Source organism: Amblyraja radiata, chromosome 2, assembly GCF_010909765.2.
Source record: "Amblyraja radiata isolate CabotCenter1 chromosome 2, sAmbRad1.1.pri, whole genome shotgun sequence".
In the NCBI taxonomy this organism is placed as follows: domain Eukaryota; kingdom Metazoa; phylum Chordata; class Chondrichthyes; order Rajiformes; family Rajidae; genus Amblyraja; species Amblyraja radiata.
In genome coordinates, this window is record NC_045957.1 from 90,190,929 (window position 1) to 90,212,013 (window position 21,085).

The window sequence follows — 21,085 nt, forward strand, 5'->3', positions numbered from 1 at the left end:
TATTATGTGCGCTCCCTGACCCACCAGGTTCCCAATTACAGGAGAATGTCCCCAAGATTCTCCATCCAATGGTTTTCTACCACCAGCTTCCCCTTCTGCCTGCAAACCAAGATGTCAATTTGACAATTTGGCAGATAATGGAAAATAATTAACAATAACAAGTATTAGCCTTTATTAGAACCGAGTCGCAGGCGATTTAAGGGATAAGTTCAAAATTATGAAGGTTTTCATAAGACAAATAGGAACAAATGGGCTCCTCTGTCTGTAGCATCAGAACCCAAATGACACAGATTAAAAATAATAATTGAAGAAACAAGGAATCAGTGGGAAGATGAGCAGAATATTTTAAAGTAGTGAGTTGTTTAAATCTGGAATGTGCTGCCTGTAAAGGTATTTGACATAAATCCAACAATAACCTCTGGAAGGTATTATCTATTAACTGGTGAATGCACAGTGAGTGGGGGACTAATGTGAATTCTCTTTCAAAGAGCCAGCACAGTTATGAAGCATTAAAATACATCCGGCTGTGCAACATTATTCCGTTTCAGCAGTGTTATGAATAAATGCTAGAATATGAGCAGAAATATGAGCAGAAATAAGGCAGATTGAAAAAGGCTAGAAGAATCCATGAAGTGTGGTGTGACCAAGGAGAGAGTACACATGGAAGTCTCAACGCAGAAGCAACTCATTTGAATCAGTTTGTGTCAATGTTGTGTCATGGACTCCCGCTGGCGGCCTTCTACCCTCTCTGGACCTTTGTATTTAAAACTGCTGACATGACATCAACCGCCTTGACTTCTCCAATCACCTCCTCTGAACGCACAGCCCTACACTCACTTAGTAACAATCCCAACATTGTTTTTCTCTCTATTCACACCAACCTCTGCCTGGCAGAACTTGTCTTCACGCTCAATAACATCTTCTTTGACTCCTCTCACTTTCTCCAAGATAAATTTGTAGCCATGGGCACTTGCATGGGCCCCAGCTAGGCCTGCATTTTGTCAGTTATGTCAAACAGTCCTTGTTCCAGATGTACACTGGCACTGTCCCCCAACTCTTTCTCTGCCATGCCGACAACTGCATCGGGGCTGCCTCCTGCACCTATGCATAACTCATTGATTTGATTAACTTTACTGCCCTGCCCTCAAAATCACTTGGACTACCTCTTGTACATAGCTCCCCTTTCTTGATCGCTTCCGTTCCATTGCAGGGGACAGACTATCAACTGATGTCAACCACAAACCCACCGACTCCCATAGTTATCTGGACTACACTTCCTCCCTCTCTGCCTCTTAAAAAGATGCTACCCCCCTACTCTCAATTTCTCTGTCTAATCTTCATTTTCATCTGCTCCCAAGATGAAGATTTCCGTTCCAGAACATGTAAGATTTCCATTCCAGAACATGCCCTCTGCTGTCTTGGTGGATCCCTCAACCAACCTCCTCTGTATTCCGTAGCACTGCCCTCTCTCCCCATTCCGCCTGAGGAAAAAAGATAGAATTCTCTTGGTCCTCACCTTTCACCCCACCAGCTTCCGCATCCAACTTCTGACATTTCTGTCACCTTCAACGTGATCCCACCACAAGTGACATCTTCCCATTTCCACCCCTTCTTGCCTTCCACAGAGACCACTCCCTCTGCAACTCCTTGGTTCACTCATCCATTCTCATCAAAACCACCCACTCCAAAGGTCCTTTCGCCTGCAACCGCAGGTGCGCAGGAGATGTAACACGTGTCCCTATACCTCCTCCCTCACTTCCACCAAAGATTATCCTTTCAGGTGAGACAGAGGTTCACGTGCACCTCCTCTAACCTCATCTACTGCATCTGGCATTCCCGATGTGGCCTCCTGTACATTGTCGAAACCAGGTGTAGACTCAACGACTATTTCATCGAACACTTGGCTCGGTATGCCAAGGCCTACTGGATCTCCCGGTTGTGAACCATTTTAACTCCTCTTCCCATTCCCATACTGACATTTCTGTCCTGGGCCTCCTCCATTACCAGAATGAGGCCACATGTAAACTGGAAGAACAGCACCTCATAGTCTTCTTGGGCCAAACAAATGGTATGAACATTGAGTTCATCAATTTTAGGTAACTAAATAAACGTCCCCTCTCCCCTGTGCCCCATCTGGACTCACACCTGTTACCCTTCTCCCCCTCCCCTTCAACCTACATTCTTTCCTCTAGTTTCACAATTCACAACTCTTCGATCCTTTAGTCTCACACCTTCTGTCTTTTCATCTCTAGCCTTTGTCCAACCATCTGCCCATCAACTGCCTGCTACCCCATCTGCATCAACCTATTACCTGCCAGGCTTTCCTGCCCATCCTCTCTTCCAACTTTCTCCTCCCCCCCCCCACCCCCTGCTCCAAAATCAGTCTGAAGAAGGGTCCTGACCTGAAATGTCACCTGCCCATGATCTTGAGAGATGACGCCTGACCTGCTGAGTTACTCCAGCACTTTGCGTCAGTATTTACTCTTCAATGGAGCAAACAATCTTGTTTATAATTACATACAGTTCTCTGATCCCTTCATCCACCTCTCCAATCTAATCTGGAATCATGGCGTTTTGTCCGTTTTCTTCTCCAAAAAAGATTCAACTGACATCAATTTAAATTTTCTTTAATTTATTCTTCCTCAATCCACCCTGGAAATGTAACGATGCTTATTTACTACGTCAGTGTAACCCACTATCCTTACACTTTTGTACCTAGACATAATTGTGCTTATACATAGAGAAATTTCACCAAATTATGTCACTGTACCTCGTTACGTGTGACAATAACATACCATGGAACCATTTATCTAACTCAATCTATCTGCTCTCAACTTCTGAAATTAGTGATGACCTACAGAATAAGACTCAATATGGCTGAGATACTGATGACAAAGACTGCATTGTAACAAAGCGTCAGTAATTTCTTTATCAATATTTCACACACTTCCATATCAAGATCATGACATCAATTTGGATGGTGCATCAATTTAACAGCAAAATTATAAATTGTATATTAAGTTGCTTTCCTTTAAAAAAAACAATCTACAATGATCTGTGCTATGTGAAAGTCATGCAATTTTCTAACATTTGCCCATTAAAACCATAATAACTCCTACTTTGAGATTAACTCCAATATTTGTGTAGGTTTAGAATCACCTTCTTCACATACATTGGTTATCTATGGGACTGTCTCCATTGTGAGGTTAGTGGGCATCAAGGTCGAGTTTATCTCCCTATAGGGAACAATTACATCAAACCCAGCATCTGGGAAATGTTAATATCCATGACTAATACTTTTGAGTCTGGGCTGAAGTATCTTCTTTATTGTGAAATATTGGGAATAAAGCTGAGAAGAGGAAGTATTCTCCTCTGAAGATCAATTACTCACGTGATTGTGTCAATCATGTCTAATCCCATTTCAACACAGCAATGAGCATGGTCTGTTTTCGGTTGAGTTAAGCCTGATACACAATAATAACAATCTCCAAGGATTTTAATTCTTCTACAGTGGTTCTCCTGCCACAAAAAGAAAGAAAAATTACATATTTCAGGAATTACATGATTACTTTCAGACATTCTTTCATATAGGTTCTTCAGGCAAATATTTTCAGTATTTATTTAATTATTATTAACAGAAATTAGATTATTTGTATCGTCAGAATCAAAAACAAAAAATTGAGGCTTTTGCACAAATTTGTTGAAATTATTGGTTTAATTTATTTAAAAACATTACATATTATCTGTGCATATTGCATTTATGGGAGTGTCATGATGCTGCAAGTAAGAATTTATTGTTCCATTTTTCGGTACATATGACGAAGTTCTCATAACACTTGAAATTGCCTAATATTATAGTACATTGAATTGTCTTTTTTAATAATTTACTGTACCTTTTCCATATTAACCACCTTGAAATCAAAACCAGAGGGCCTGCCTTGGCTGAGTTTGTGGCGATATTCAATTATCACATATTTATAGGCAACTAGACCAAGTGCAGGAGGGGGATTGAAAGTGCGATGACAGCATCTGCTTGAATCGAGAGCGGCGAGGGGGTGGGGGGGTGGCGGTGCTGCGAGCAGGGGCATTGTAACGTCCGCGGCTGCCGCAACTGGGCAGCGGTCTGATTTAAACGAAAGTAAGATTTGTGAAGAATTTTATTGAAAGTGTGTAGAGATAAATGACCAAATTTAATGAGGAGTGGATCTGTGAATTCATACGTTAAATCCCTTTCGAAATGGTAAACATCTCCGCATTTTTGCATCTGGTTTTCCAGGATATACGTTTCAAAGGCAAAATGCTACACACACACACACACACACACACACACACACACACACACACACACACACGCACACACACACACGCGCACACACACACACACACACACACACACACACACACACACACACACACACACACACACACACACACACACACACACACACACACACGAGGTAGATAGATAGATAGATAGATAGATAGATAGATAGATAGATAGATAGATAGATAGATAGATAGATCTTGATTGCCAGTGGCCTTTACCCTGTTCCTTACTTGTATGATTCATGCTCAGACTGTTACAACACTCTGACTTCTCTTCTAACTGAGGTGCTATGCATTTCTTTGTATTGGAATAAGTAATTCTTCCTGAACTAAAAATAGTGTTTTGTTGAAACCTAAGCAGCTGGCTCTGAGTAAATATACTCACAGTAACAGATTTAATCTACTCTTGTGTAATTGAAATATAATTCAATTTACTCAGAAAATATAGAGGTCAGTCTGGAGTTTCTTAAATTCCACTTTATAATTTTTCAGTACAGGGATCATGAAAAATAATTCATTGAGTTATCTTTGTATAAAGACTTTGCCTCTCAAGGCACAGGGCATTGGTCCCCATGAGGATTATTTAGTATGATTTACAATGAGCACCATAGCAACAATTTACAGTCAATTAAATATTTAATTTGGGGAATTCATAGTCTCTAGTGGGCTTTTATTTTAATCATGTGGCTAAAGCCATCAGTGGATGGTTCAGATTTATTTCTTTGCATGCCTGATCCGAGTCACTGTTTATATTTCACTTTAATTGTGTTCGCTGAACCTTGATTCAATTCTGCAGCACAGAATGAGGTTACCAACCAGGAAATGAACATCCTCAATAATATACATCAAACATGCACTTTTATGGACAAATAATGGATACAAACTGCAAATGATTTGATCTATGATCTGGGCCCACATATTTGCTTCTTGAGGTTAAACACTAATATTTACCATTTGCTAAATTTAGCATTCAGATCCTCCACTGATCTGATTAAATATCAGTCAGAAGATGCCAAATTTTAAAAGTGCGACTTTCACCACTGGAATAGCCAAGATAGTAGGAGAATAAGACTACCATCAGCTTCTAGTTAGATGTCAAGCCATGTATCCTACTGAATTGAAAACATCCTTCCCTTCATCAACACCACAAACACCCAACTTAACAGCAGAGTGGGAACACCTTCACCATGTGGACTAGAGAGGATGTTTGTTCAAACAGGATGCACACCACCATCTTCTCAACAACAAATCAAACATCTTCTAACCTTTAGCATGGTGAGTGTGCCAGGACCTTTGTCAAAACTAAATTTGGAACAGACAAGAAAAGCTTGAACAACAATGTAAGTTTTAAGGAGCAGGAAGCAGAGATGTAGAAAGGGATAGAGGTGGAAATCCAAACTTTAAGATCTTGGCAACACAAATGTCACCTTCACCAAATGAGGTTAAATTCTGGAATGATTAAGAGAGCAAAATTGGAAGAGTAGAGATATCTTATGGGATTGGGGTAAAGTAAAGAAAGCGAGAGGAAAAACAATGCAGGGCCTTGAACATTTCAAAATGGAGCCATTGTTTAACTGGTACACAATGTAATTCTGGTATTCTGCATGATAGAAACAAGCAAGGTTGCCGACAGTGTGTTGGAATAATTACAACCAGAGGTATCTAAAGAATGGATAATGATTTCACATGAACTGAAACTGAAGCAGAGTTCAATGATGTGATGAAGATGGAAATGGGTAGTTCTAGTGAAGCATTGATTCAAAGTCCAAAGCTCATCTTGGGGCAATAAAGCCTCCTAACAGCTGTCAACTTCAGACTGATGGATAGCATACAGGTAAATGAAGCCAATGGCGTCACTTTAAAAAAAGATGGGAAACATTTTGGGTCGAGACCCTGTAGAAGGGTTGAACAGCCTGAGGAAGGGTCCCAACTGGAAACATCACCCATCCTTTTTCTCCAGAAATGCTGCCTGACCCACTGAGTTACTCAAGCACTTTTTTAAATCTATCTAATAAGTGCCGAAAACTATTTACAATGGGTGCATTCTAACTAGTCAGGACACTTTGTTGCCCATCTTGACCAACAAACTCGATTTCTACATTGAGTCTCTGACTGTTGAAAGTTTTTCACCAATTTTCTTTTATACAGATAGTGGTGGGGGCCTTCAACGCACTGCCAGGGCGGTGGTGAAGGCAGGTATGATATTGATGTTTAAGCACCTTTTGGATAGGCACATGGAAGTGCAGGGAATAGAAAGATATGAATCATGTACAGGCAGATGAGATCAGTTTAACTTGGCATCATGTTCAACACAAACATTGTTCCTGTGCTGGACCGTTCTAGGTTCAATGTTTTATTTTAGAATTGCTGATTTTTCACAATGATTTTTGAATTACTCTTGGGTGCAAATCAGATACAGCGAGCTGTTGATTTCACTTTCTGCTTATTAAATATGGATTAACATGAAATGTGTCACTTATTTGGGGTTTACATGGATCAGACATTGACTGCACAACTGAGGTATTCATGGTCACTGCAGAGGGAGCAGGGATGGGCAAGTCAAAGGACTGATCTCTGTTTGACAATTTGGAAGAAACAGATCAAGATATATTTAGAGAGGTTGTAAGGTGTAAGAATTCTACATTCAACCTTGAGCACTGTTGTCATGTCCCTTGTGTTCAATAAGGAAGGCATTTGGTATGTTGCAATGCCATTAGATAGAAACATAGAAAATAGGTGCAGGAAAATTCACCCCTTCAAGCCAGCCCCGCCATTCAATATGATCATGGTTGATCATCCAAAATCAGTACCCCGTTCCGGCTCTTTCCCCATATCCCTTGATTCCCTTTGCCCTAAGAGCTAAGTCTAATTCTCTCTTGAAAACTGTGGTTTTGATGGTTGATGGAGATGGTTGATATGGTAAAAAGTAGACAACTAGAAATGCAGCGATGACCCCATACACTTGCACTATCCTACACACTAGGAACAATTTACAATTTACAGAAGTCAATTAACCTACAAACCTATACATGTTTGGATGAAACCGGAGCACCTGGAGAAAAACGGGTGGAGAATGGTCACGTTCCATGTCATCAAATGAAGAACTGACTATGTATTATAGTACTGTGGTAGTTTGAATGGGATACACAAGGTAACTGAATACTAGGACTAATGTTCTGGCTCAGAGACAATGATCAGAGTGTCGGGTAAGCATCAAGGCTATTTAGCATCTGTCTACAAAATAGATAAAGCATCCCCTCATATCATATTAGACACCCCAAAAAAAGAATTACACTGTACCTCATTACACATGACAATAAGGAACCATTGAACCACTGGTCCATTGCATACTGTGTCACACTCTGCTGAACCTGACCCAGAATACATAAGAGAGGTACCATTCCCTGGAAAGAAATGGCTTTGGAAAAAGTACAGGGCAGATCTCCCAGTCTTATACGAGGATTTACAAAGTAATATCAAAAGAACAAATCAAACAAACTAAATTTGATTTATCTTTGGTTAGAAAATGTGGTGAACTGGTAAAGGTGTTTAAAATATGAAAAGGCTCAGCTGGATAAAAGCAAAGGATGTAATTTCTTCTGTTTGAGGAATCGAGGAAGACATCTTCAAATTGGAAGAAATACATTCATCATGAAGCATCCTTTCACACAAAAGGCTGTGGAAATTTGAAATTCTTCCCCTCCTAAATGTTTGTGAATGCATGGACAGTTAGAATTTGTATTAGGTTTTTGTTTGCTACGAATATCAAGGGATATAGATTTAAGATGACTGAACCAAATTAAAATCCAAATGAGCTGCAATCTAATTAAAAAACAGAAGAGAGTTGAGGGACTGAGTAACCTTCTTCTGTTCATATTGGCTCTGGGGACGTCAACGGTTTCAACTCAATTCTGTAATGTTTTATTTGTTGAAAAGGATAAAAGGAAATTATTCCAACTAATACCCACTTATCAGTACATGCTCACCAGAACAAATCTTGGAGGAATAAACTCCCCAGACTGCTCGAGGATAAAAATGGAATGAACATTTTGGTTCCAGGGAGATGTCAGGGAAAATACTGTGGGAGCTGCAGTAATTCAGATGTGACTTGATACAGATGCCCCATCTGCTCTCTCAATGGATGTACAGGATCCCATAGTGCTGTTCAAAAAAAGCAGATGGATCCCTCCAGTGTAACGTTCAACATTACAATTCAATTGACATCATCAATGCAGATAAATTGGTGACTTATCTTACTCCTATCTGTGGACTTTGCTTTTGACATATTGGCACAAATATCTTTACACTGGGGATTTCCTCGCACTCATGCTCTCTGACCCGCCATGTGGGCATTTCCACAGAATAGTTTGTCAAAGGCAACTTGATGCTTCATTATAGTTGGCCAAGTCAACATACAGTGGGGTCAACCTTAGCCTTTCCCACATACTGTACATGCTTGGACAGCTAGTTAAATCATACCTCCACCTTAACTGTTGTCAGGAATGTCAAACTATATATGCAGGAATTGCAAATGCTATTTTACACCGAAGATAGACACAAAATGCTAGAGTAACTCAGCGGGACAGGTAGCATATCTGGATAGAAGGAATGGGTGATGTTTTGGGTCGAGAGCCTTCTTCAGACAGAGAGTCAGAGGAAAGGGAGACATTGAGATATGGAAGTTCATAAGTATTAGGAACAGAATTAGGTCATTCGGCCCATCATGTCTACTCCGCCATTCAATCATGGCTGATCTATCTCTCCTAACCCCATTCTCCTGCCTCTCCCCATTACCCCTGACACCCATACTAATCAAGAATCTGTCTATCTCTGCTTTAAAAAATATCCATTGACTTGGCCTCCACAGTCTTCTATGTCAAATAATTCCACAGATTCACCACACTCTGACTAAAGAAATTCATTCTCATCTTCTTCCTAAAGTAACGTCCTTTAATTCTGAGGCTATGATCTCTAGTCCTAGACTCTCCCACTAGTGGAAACATTCTCTCCACATCCACTCTATCAAAGCCTTTCACTATTTGGTACACTTCAATGAGGTGCCCCCTCATTCTTCTAAACTCCAGTGAGTACAGGCCCAAACACTCATCTTAAGTTAACCCACTTATTCCTGGGATCATTCTTGAAAACCTCCTCTGGACCCTCTCCAGGGCCAGCACATCCTTCCTCAAAATTACACACAATTCCCCAAAATTCCTCAAAATTGCTCACAATACTTCAAATAAGGAGTACTCCCAAGTTCTTTTGCGCCTTAGAATTGTGGATTCTCTCCCTATTTAGAAAATAATCGACATCATTATTCCTACTACCAAAATGCATGACTCCACATTTTGTGACACTATATTCCAACTGCCACTTTTCTGCGCACTCTCCCAACCTGTCCAAGTCGTTCTGCAGCATCCCTGCTTTCTCTGCACTACCTGCCAACCCACCTATTTTCATATCATCTGCAAACTTGGCCACAAGCTTAGCCTTCATTCCCCTTGTCCAAATCATTAATATACAACGTGAAGAGTAGCGGGCCCCAGCACCAACCCCTGCGGAACTCCACTAGTCACTGGCAGCCAACCAGAAAAAGCCCCCTTTATTGCCACTCTTTGCCTTCTGCCATCCAGCCAACCTGCTATCCATGCTAGTGTCTGGTCTTTCATACCATGGCGCTCATCTTCCTTAGCAGCCTCTCATGTGGCACCTTATCAAAGGCTTTCTGAAAATCTAGATAAACAACATCCACTGACTCTCCTTTGTCTGTCCTACTATTTGCTTCTTCAAAGAATTCCAGCAGGTTCATCAAGCCAGATCTCCCCTTCACAAAACCATGCTGACTGGCCTATTTTATCATGAACTTCTCAGTACTCTGTAACCTCATCCTTTATAATGGACTCTAAAATTTTACCAACCGTTGAAGTCAGACTAACCGGCCTATAGTTCCCACTATTCTACTTTGCTCCCTTCTTGTACAGCGGGGTAATATCTGCAAATTTCCAATTATCTGGAACCACTCCTGACTCTAGTGATTCTTGAAATATCACTATTAAGGACTCCACAATCTCCAAAGCCACCTCTTTCAGAACACTAGGGTGCAGTACATCAAGTCCAGGTGACTTATCAATAGAGCCAGAATTTTGCCATAAATACCATGTGCCTTTTCATGCCTTTTTTGACATATTCACCAGGATAATGCCTTTTTCACGATCGAGTGCCTAAATCAGCCCTTTTTTGCCGTTTTGCTAAAAGGTCGTGCTATTTTCTCTAGTTGTACTGTGATTACAATGACGTTTTCTATGTTAACACATTAATATTAATGTTATTATTAACATGTTAACATAGTATAATGTACAAGAAAACTTCAACGACCGGGGCGAAACCAGGGGCACCACCGTTGGTCATTCGTTCATTCATGCCGCTGCCCACTGGTTCAGTCTTCTCCAAGATCTATCTAAGAAAGAACTGCAGATGCTGGAAAAATCAAAGGTAGACAAAAAATGATGGAGAAACTCAGCGGGTGAGGCAGCATCTATGGAGAGAAGGAATAGGTGACATTTTGGGTCGAGACCCTTCTTCAGACTGATGAGGGGGTAGGGGCGGGAAAAAGAAAGGAAGAGGCGGAGACAGTAGGACTAGAAGGAGAGCATGGAAGGGGGAGGGAGAGGAGGAAGACAAGGGCTATCTAAAATTAGCGAAGTCAATGTTGATACCGCTGGGGTGTAGACTACCCAAGCAAAATTACCAAGCTTGTCTCACTACATTTACTGCTGACTCCAGTTACAAATCTGAGTTTGAGTGATCTGTGCAAGGCATTCTTTGATGCTGGAATTGCACTGTGGAAATTGGAAAACAAACCTCTTTGAGATTTTTAGAGAAATACACAGAGGAACATATCCCAAGCGAGTCATCATTACAGAAAAATTATGTTGACAGCAACTTCAACATTGTTGTGCAGAAAATTAGAGATGAAGTTGCATGCAACAAAATATGGATCTCAATAGACGAGACAACCGATGCTGTGGGGAGATATGTTGCCAATATGGTCATCGGTACACTGGAGGCAGGTCAACCATCAAAGGAATATTTGTTGACCGGAAGTATTGGAGAAGTCAAACAGCTCAACTATTGCTCAGTTTACATCTTCACTTGCTGTACTTTGGCCAGAAGGTATAAAATACGAGAATGTTCTTCTATTTGTGACTTAAAGTTTTATTCCTCAAAATGTTGCATTTGACATGCTTAGCTCAAGAACTTCATAGAATTGCCAAGCACATACGTAGCTTGTTTCCAAATGCCGATCGCCTAGTTTCCAATGTCAAGAAAATCTTCCTCAAAGCACCGTCACGTGTGCAGTTGTTTAAGGAAATGGCACCCGAGATTCCACTACCTCCTCAACCCGTTTTGACTAGGTGGGATGCATGGCTCTCTGCTGCACTCTACAATGCTACACCAAAGTAACTGACTATACTCGTAAAGTTCCTGGCTATGTAGGTAAAGATATACAAGGAAAATGTGAGAGAGTGATTTTAGTTAAAAAAGATCTTGAAGAAATACAGAACATAGCTAAAGTTCTCAAAGGTAGTTGTAATATACAAGATATCGACATGAACATAGAGTCTATAGCTTGTTTCGGGTATGCACCAGTGACCTCAGCTGAGGTAGAAATAAGTTTTTCACAACTGAAGCATATTCTGTCTGACCGGTGGCATAGTTTAACACCAAATAATTGAAAAAAAATGCTAGTAATTATGTGCAACCAGGCAACTTTGGTCATTTAATGTAGTATACCTTTATAATTATCATTTTTAACCATATTTTTGGTGGTGGAAATGAATGCCTTTTTACGCTTTTTTGTCAATAAATGCCTTTTTCGTGCCTTTTCTGTAATTTGATTATGCCTTTTTGCCTGCCTATTTCAGAGTTTTTTAGTGCCTAAACATCCTGGCTCTCCTTATCAACCTTCAACCCTTTCAGCTTCCCAAGCACCTTTTCCTTGGTAACAGCCACTCCACTAACTTCCAACCCCTGACTTGAATTTCAGGCACATTGCTTGTGTCTTCCACTGTGAAGACTGATGCAATAAAGTTATTCAACTCCTCTGCCATTTCTTTGTTCCCCATTATCACTTCACCTGCATCATTTTCCAGCGGTCCAATGTCCAATCTTGCCTCTTTCTTATCTATCTATCTATATTACTAAAAGTCTGTTCTTGACCGGTTTTGGCCATCTGTGCTGCGATTTCCGAGAGAACGCCGCCACCTACGGCCGTCATTTTTGGCCACCTCGCTCAGAGCCCCCCTCCGCCACATGAGTGCCGAGGATTTTTCCCGTCGATTAAAAAGTACAGAGATATTAATGTTTTTACAAAATTCCCCATTCTCTCTGCTGCCCCCGCTGGCGGCAGGGGGGAGGGACTATAAAACCAGGAAGTGGTGTGCCTCACTCACTCTTCAAGATGGAGGAAGGCAGAGGGTCACGTTTCTCTGAGCTGTGAATAACACTGAACACATGTCTTCTCAAATGTAAGTGCCCTTAGTGGTTCTAAAATGCTTGCAGAATGTGTCTATTGGTTCAAAAGCTTGCAAAAAAATGTCTATTGATTCTAAATCTTGCAAAAAAATGTCTATTGGTTCTAAAGCTTGCAAAAAATGTCTATTGGTTCTAAAGCTTGCAAAATGTGTCTCTATTGGTTCTAAAGCTTGCAAAATAATGTCTCTATTGGTTCTAAGCTTGCAAAAATATGTCTATTGGTTCTAAAGCGTGCAAAAATATGTCTATTGGTTCTAAAGTTGGCAAAAATATGTCTATTGGTTCTAAAGCTGGCAAAAATATGTATCTATTGGTTCTAAGCTTGCAAAAATATGTCTATAGGTTCTTAAGCTTGCAAAAATATGTCTATTGGTTCTAAAGCTGGCAAAAATATGTCTATTGGTTCTAAAGATGGCAAAAAAATGTCTATTGGTTCTAAAGCTGGCAAAAAAATGTCTATTGGTTCTAAAATGCTTGCAAAAAAATGTCTATTGGTTCTGAAGCTTGCAAAAAATGTCTATCGGTTCTAAAGCTTGCAAAAAAACGACTATTGGTTCTAAAGCTTACAAAAAATGTCTATTGGTTCTAAAGCTTGCAAAGAAATGACTATTGGTTATAAAGCTTGCAACAAAAATGTCTATTGGTTCTAAAATGATTCATACTAGCGCTCCAGAAAGCCCCTCCCCCTCCTCCTCCTACCCCCCCCCCCCCCCCCCCACCCCACCCCACTCCTCCTCCTCCCCCCCCCCCCTTGCTTGGCTTGGCTTGGGTGTGTCTTGAAATTGAAAGGCACTACTTACTGCAAATGGTGGCATGAAGTTGAAAGGCACTACTTACTGAAAATGGAGGCTTGGGAGCTTTGGCTTGAAGTTGAAAGGCACTATTACTGCAAATGGTGGCTTGGTTGCTTTGGCTTGAAGTTGAAAGGCACTACTTACTGCAAATGGTGGCTTGGTTGCTTTGGCTTGAAGTTGAAAGGCACTACTTACTGCAAATGGGGGGCGTGGGTGCATTGGCCTGAAGTTGAAAGGCACTAATTACTGCAAATTGTGGCTTGAAGTTGAAAGGCACTACTTACTGCAAATGGTGGCATGAAGTTGAAAGACACTACTTACTGCAAATGGTGACTTGGGAGCTTTGGTCTGAAGTTGAAAGGCACTATTACTGCAAATGGTGGCTATGTTGCTTTGGCTTGAAGTTGAAAGGCACTACTTACTGCAAATGGTGGCTTGGGTGTGGCTTGAAGTTGAAAGACACCACTTACTGCAAATGGTGGCTTGGGTGTGGCTTGAAGTTGAAAGACACCACTTACTGCAAATGATGGCTTGGGTGTGGCTTGAACTTGAAAGACACCACTTACTGCAAATAATGGCTTGAAGTTGAAAGACACCATTTACTGCAAATGGTGGCATGAAGTTGAAAGGCACTACTTACTGCAAATGGTGGATTGGGTGTTTTGGCTTGAAGTTGAAAGCACTACTTACTGCAAATGGTGGCATGAAGTTGAAAGACACTACTTACTGCAAATGGTGGCTTGGGTGTTTTGGCTTGAAGTTGAAAGCACTACTTACTGCAAATGGTGGCTTGGGAGCTTTGAAGTTGAAAGGCACTATTACTGCAAATGGTGGCTTGGTTGCTTTGGCTTGTAGTTGAAAGGCACTACTTACTGCAAATGGTGGCTTGGGTGTGGCTTGAAGTTGAAATACACCACTTACTGCAAATGGTGGCTTGGGGGCTTTGAAGTTGAAAGGCACTACTTACTGCAAATGATGGCTTGGGTGTGGCTTGAAGTTGAAATACACCACTGACTGCAAATGGTGGCATGAAGTTGAAAGGCACTATTACTGCAAATGGTGGCTTGGGTGTGGCTTGAAGTTGAAAGGCACTAATTACTGCAGATGGTGGCTTGGGTGCATTGGCTTGAAGTTGAAAGGCACTATTTACTGCTAATGGTAGCATGAAGTTGAAAGGCACTACTTACTTCAAATGGCACCTTGGGAGCTTTGAAGTTGAAAGGCACTACTTCCTGCAAATGATGGCTTGGATGCAATGGCTTGAAGTTGAAAGGCATTACTTACTGCAAATGGTGGCATGAAGTTGAAAGGCACTACTTACTGCAAATGGTGGCTTGGATGTGGCTTGAAGTTGAAAGACACCACTTACTGCAAATGGTGGCATGAAGTTGAAATGCACTACTTACTGCAAATGGTGGCTTGGGTGCTTTGGCTTGAAGTTAAAAGGCACTACTGTAAATGCACTTACTTCCTGTTTGCACTGTATATTGATTTTAGATAAAACGCTACCACTTACGGCTGTGATTTTTGGCAATCTTACTCAGTCCCCCTCCGCTGAGCAGGTGCAGAGAATTCTTCCCATCAATGAAAAATAAAAGTATTAATAGTTTTTTTTTAAATGTTGAGAATCTCTCTCCTGTCAATCACTCCATGAAAGCCACACCTTTTCCGGTGGGAGGGGGGGAGGGGTTATAAAACCCGGAAATGTGGGTGTGGCTCAGTCTCTGCAAGATGGAGGAGGGAGAGGTCACGACTCGCTGTCTTTAGTGGCTTTGCACCCTACTTCAAATGGTATGAAACTGCACTTGAATTTGGTGGCCTTGCACCCTGCTAGAAGTGGTAAGAAACTGCACTTGAATTTGGTGGCCTTATACCCTGCTTGAAATAGAATTTCAAGGATTAGCCGTGAGTCAACTACCAGCCCACCAGCCGTGAGTGAGTGAGTTGCCAGCACAACAGGCTTGATTGACTGAGACGCCAGCCCAAGAATCCATTTGGCGCACAATTTGCATACTAGCCCTCTGGAAACCAGTCCCTTCAGCCCATAACACCCATACTAGCGCTCCAGAAAGCCCCCCTCCCCCCCCCCCCCCCCCCCCCCCCCCCCCCCCCAACTGGCCACCAATATTAGAATTGGTGGAGAGGTGGAATATTGCGTTGGATGACCAGCCCTCCTGTGTGATGCTGGGACCCAGGGCCGGCCTTAAGCCGATTTGACCGATTGCCCCAAATTGGGCCCCGCGCCTAATGGGGGCCCCGCACTAATGTTCCGTATTTCGTACGGAAATACGAATTCTCTTTGTTAAATAAAGATTTTTTTTTAAATTTGCCATCCGGATTTTTTTTTTAAACGAACATGTATAACAACCGCTGCACGGCCATCAGACACAAACGATTTGTTAACTAGTACTGTTAGCACTTCTTAACATGAAGTAGTTAACAAGATGTTATATCAATCTGCATCCATCCACATTCCTCAGTAAATGTTATTGTGTTTTGAATGAGTATTAATGACGCCGTGTTCCTTTGAATAAAATTCACGCGGCGTCAATAATACTTGTTTAAAACACAATTACATTTACTGAGGAATGTAGATCGATGACACATTGAGAATTTCTTTAAACTCACCATCATGAGTGAGGGCCCCGGACCGCGAGAACGGGCTTCTTCCTGGTGTACAGGTTAGTCATTCACCTACCGACCCACGTTGTGTCTCTCTGTGTTTTGCTCTCTCCCTCCCTCCCTCTCTCTCACTCTCTCTCCCGCTCCCCATCTCGTTTCTCTCTAGCTCTCTCACCCTGTTGCCTCAGCATTCCCGGAATCATTGACGTTTAGCGGTAGACAAAAATGCTGGAGAAACCCAGCGGGTGAGGCAGTCGCCTTGACCGCTGAGTTCCTCCAGCACTCTGTGTTTTTTGTTTGGCTCGGAAGATGAAGGTGGCTCAGCGGGACGGGCGGCGGCTCTGGGGAGAGGATTGCGTTTCTGGTCGAGACCCTTCTTCAGACAATCACAAGTACCCTCACCGAAGAGAGTTCAACTCAGCCTGAAGAAGGGTCTTCTCTCCATTCGCTGCGCTACCTGGCCTGCTGAGTTACTCCAGCTTTATGTCTATCTTCAATTTCAGAGAAATACAATTTCTCACGGGGGGCTTATAACGTCTCTAAACCCCTCTGGGACCCTCTGAACACCTCTAACCCCCTCTATTCCCCCCTATTTCCCTCTACAACACTTCTGAACACTTCTAAACCCATCTGAACCCATCTGAAGCCCTCTAAACATCTCTAAACTGTTTAAACCCCTCTAAACTAGGAGGCTACAAGGTGACTTGTATAGGCTGGGTGAGTGGGCAAATGCATGGCAGATGCAGTATAATGTGGATAAATGTGAGGTTACCCACTTTGGTGGCAAAAACAGGAAAGTAGACTTTTATCTGAATGGTGGCCGATTAGGAAAAGGGGAGATGCAACGAGACTTGAGTGTCATGGTACACCAGTCATTGAAAGTAGGCACTATGGTGCAGCAGGCCGTGAAGAAAGCGAATGGTATGTTAGCATTCATAGCAAAATGATTTGAGTATAGGAGCAGGGAGGTTCTACTGCAGTTGTACAGGGTCTTGGTGAGACTACACCAGGAGTATTGCGTACAGTTTTGGGCTCCTAATCTGAGGAAAGACATTCTTGCCATAGAGGGAGTACAGAGAAGGTTCACCAGACTGATTCCTGGGATGTCAGGACTTTTATATGAAGAAAGACTGGATAGACTTGGCTTGCACTCGCTAAAATTTAGAAGATTGAGGGGGGATCTTATAGAAACGCACAAAATTCTTAAGGAGTTGGACAGGCTAGATGCAGGAAGATTGTTCCCGATGTTGGGGAAATCTAGAACTAGGGGTCACAGTTTAAGGATAAAGGGGAAATCTTTTAGGACTGAGATGAGAAAAACATTTTTTACACAGAGAGTGGTGGATCTCTGGAATTCTCTGGCACAGAATGTAGTTGAGGCCAGTTCGTTGGCTATATTTAAGAGGGAGTTAGATGTGGCCCTTGTGGCTAAAGGAATCAGGGGGTATGGAGAGAAAGCATGTTCAGGACACTGAGTTGGATGATCAGCCATGATCATATTGAATGGCTGTGCAAGCTCAAAGGGCCGAATGGCCTACTCCTGCACCTTGTTTCTATGTTTCTATGACTGCGTCCAACTGCTGTCTGGTTCGTTGATCGGTTTGCTAGATATGAACTGTTTTGGGAGAGAAAAATGCTCACGGCAGACCAAACGTGTTAAACAGAAATTGGTCAGATATTGAGCTTTACACAGTAAGAAATCATGTGAAATAATCACTGAATTTAATTTTAAATGAATGTACCTGCATGTTATACTGTTTAGTTTGGAGATACAACCAGATCCACTGAGTTCGCACCGACCAGCGATTTTTGTTACAGATTTGACAATTTTATTTGGCAGCCAATCAATCGCTGTCTCTAAGGGGATTGCATCCAATCACCAACCAGCTTGCTTTAAAATTCCCGTCCAATCAACAAATAGGTTCCTCCCGTCCAATCAGCCGCTGTCTCCAAGGGCATTGTGTCCAATCACATAATGCAGTTTAATGGTAATTAGCAGCTACGGTAAATGTTGGAAGCCAGCGGAGCTACTGACAGTCAAACGGGAGGGAGCAGGAGAGATTCACACAGTGTAGAATCCATAGCACCTAGTGTACAATTTCATAATATATACTAAATAACTGGGCTGACACACCTTGGCTGGGAACCTGGGGCCCACCAAAATTGTTCCCAATTGGGCCCCGCACATCCTAAAGCCGGCCCTGCTGGGACCCAACGGGTCCCACTTAGTCTAGTAGTTAAATATAATCTACTTATTTAAGTATTTAGTATGATGCCTGTGTGTAGCAAAGGAAATATTTTAAAATTAGCTCAAAACTTCCAAGAAGTAATGCAAAATGTGAGCTTTTGTTTTATAGTTTGAACATATCTTTAAACTCATTTTGAATTATCTTCTCATTAACCAGCAATTACAGAATAGGAAATTTCCACTCGGTCCGTCTGGGCTTTTCCAATCTCCCAGTTGCTAAACATTTTAACTAGCCCTCCCTCGCATTCCCACACTGACCTTTCTGTCCTGGGCCTCCTCCAAAGAGGTCCAATGCAAATTGGAACAAGACCTCATTTTTCGCTTACACCCCAGCAATATGATTATTGATTTCTCTAACTTCAAGTAACCCTTGCTTTCCCTCCCTCTCCGTCCCTCCCCCATCCTAGCTCTCTGACAAGTTTAATTGTCCTCCTGATTAAATATTATTGATTGTATGCCTCGATGTCACCTTCCCCTCAGCTAACTATGTACCATTCTACATTTCCTTGATCATCATCTCATTTGATCTGTGTTTTCACACTTTACCCTTCCATTTCTCTATGTCTTCCTTTCCTCTGACACTCAGTCTAAAGAAGGGTCTTGACCCGAAACGTCACCCATTCCTTCTCTCCAGAGTTGCTGCCTGTCCCGCTGAGTTACTCCAGCATTTTGTGTCCATCTATAGGAAATGTCCTGTTGTTTATAATGTAAATTTAATTCAATATGTTTCATCTGTCTTATAAATTTGCTAAATGAGAATTTATCAACGTAATTCTCTGAGAGATAAGAGACTGCCGATATGTGAGTCTTTGAGAAAAAATGAAGAGCTGGAGGAACTCAGCGGGTCAGGCGGCATCTGAGGAGGGAATGGGCAGGCGTCATTTGCGGTCCCAAAATATCGTCCGGCAATTTCCTCTACAAATACTCCCTGACCTGTTGAGTTACTCCAGTACTTTGATTTTCTCTTGTAAATTTCTGACTTCATCTGCAAGCATGAATAACAAACCTCCAGCAAGAGTAATTAACAAGTTGTGTCCAAAATAGATGAGGATAGAAAGCTGTAACAAGTAACTGAACAAATGGTCCAGTTGCATTGAGTGTTAAAGCACTGATGTTGCTTTGCAGAAAGTTGGAATGTAAATGTCCCCGAGCACTTCCACTGTTCACACTCTCCCAGTTACCAGACAGGATTGGTTTTCTCAGAGACAGAGAGAGACAGAGACAGAGAGAGACAGAGACAGACAGAGACAGAGAGAGACAGAGAGAGACAGAGAGAGACAGAGAGAGACAGAGAGAGACAGAGAGAGAGAGAGAGAGAGAGACAGAGAGACAGAGAGAGAGACAGAGAGAGAGCGAGACAGACAGAGAGGGAGCGAGACAGACAGAGAGAGAGCGAGACAGACAGAGAGAGAGCGAGACAGACAGAGAGAGCGAGACAGACAGAGAGAGAGCGAGACCGAGAGAGAGCGAGACAGAGAGAGAGAGAGTGAGAGAGAGTGAGAGAGAGTGAGAGAGTGAGAGAGCGAGAGAGCGAGAGAGCGAGACAGACAGACAGACACTAAATTTTTGGAATCACCTTAAATCTAGCCCCCCAGATACCCTCCAGTTTAAAGCCCTTCAAACGCAAGAGGGGAATCCAGAAAAGAGTTCCCTGTGTCAGTTGGTACTGACACGAACTACCCCTATTCAATTAAACCCTATCCAGTTAAACCCTGACCGGCCTCAGATCAATACTGACCCCCAATCACCAGTTAGAGTGAACCAAATTATCAAACAATGTAAAGAAACATATTTGGAACATTGGGATAAAGAAACCAAAAGCCAAAGCAGATTAGAATGTTACCGTGCCCTAAAAAGAGATTATAAATTGGCAGACTATCTCTCAACTGTTAGAGACATAAAGCAGAGACAGACCCTCACCAAATACAGGTTAAGTGACCACTATTTGGCAGTTGAAAAAGGAAGACAGAAGAGATTCTGGCAACCAAGAGAAAACAGAATATGCGGCCACTGTTTGACAGATGAGGTTGAAACAGAGGTGCACTTCCTCCTAAAATGCAAAACATTTGACAAAACAAGGAAAGCATACTTTGACAAACTCAGTGTGGCAACCCCTGACTTTAAAGAACTAGATGATACATCAAAACTAAGAATAATCCTTGGCGAAGGAAATACGGCACATCTTTGGTGCACAATACGTAACAGCATGCCATAACCTGAGAGACGGTGAATGACCAACATGCACATATGTACGCACACACTAATCGACATTAACTGACACTAAGAAATTAATATTGAATTGCTAAACTTGCTATTGTGTTGTACTGCTTACAGCTGCAAGAACGTGTAGCAATCAATAAAGGGCTATAGGCCTATTGCGAGCTTATGTACAGGGACATATCTATCCATGCACTGTATACTTGTATTTATACTTATGCATTTTAAATATGTATGTCATATTTTATACTTTGGCAATATAACAATGTTTTTTTTATCATGCCAATAAAGTTTTTAAATTGAAATTGAAAATTGAAAATTGAATTGAGAGAGAAAGAGAGAG

General features: G+C 41.9%; 1 protein-coding gene across 1 annotated transcript in view; it reads right to left on the reverse strand.

The window, feature by feature from the left end:
* The window catches only part of adcy1 (adenylate cyclase 1), a 225,420-nt gene that overhangs the window by 137,803 nt on the left and 66,532 nt on the right, over positions 1 to 21,085 (reverse strand). The window contains exon 5 of the mRNA XM_033050221.1: positions 3,392 to 3,519. Coding sequence (XP_032906112.1) covers positions 3,392 to 3,519 — 128 coding nt within the window. The remainder of the gene's footprint in view (positions 1 to 3,391; positions 3,520 to 21,085) is intronic.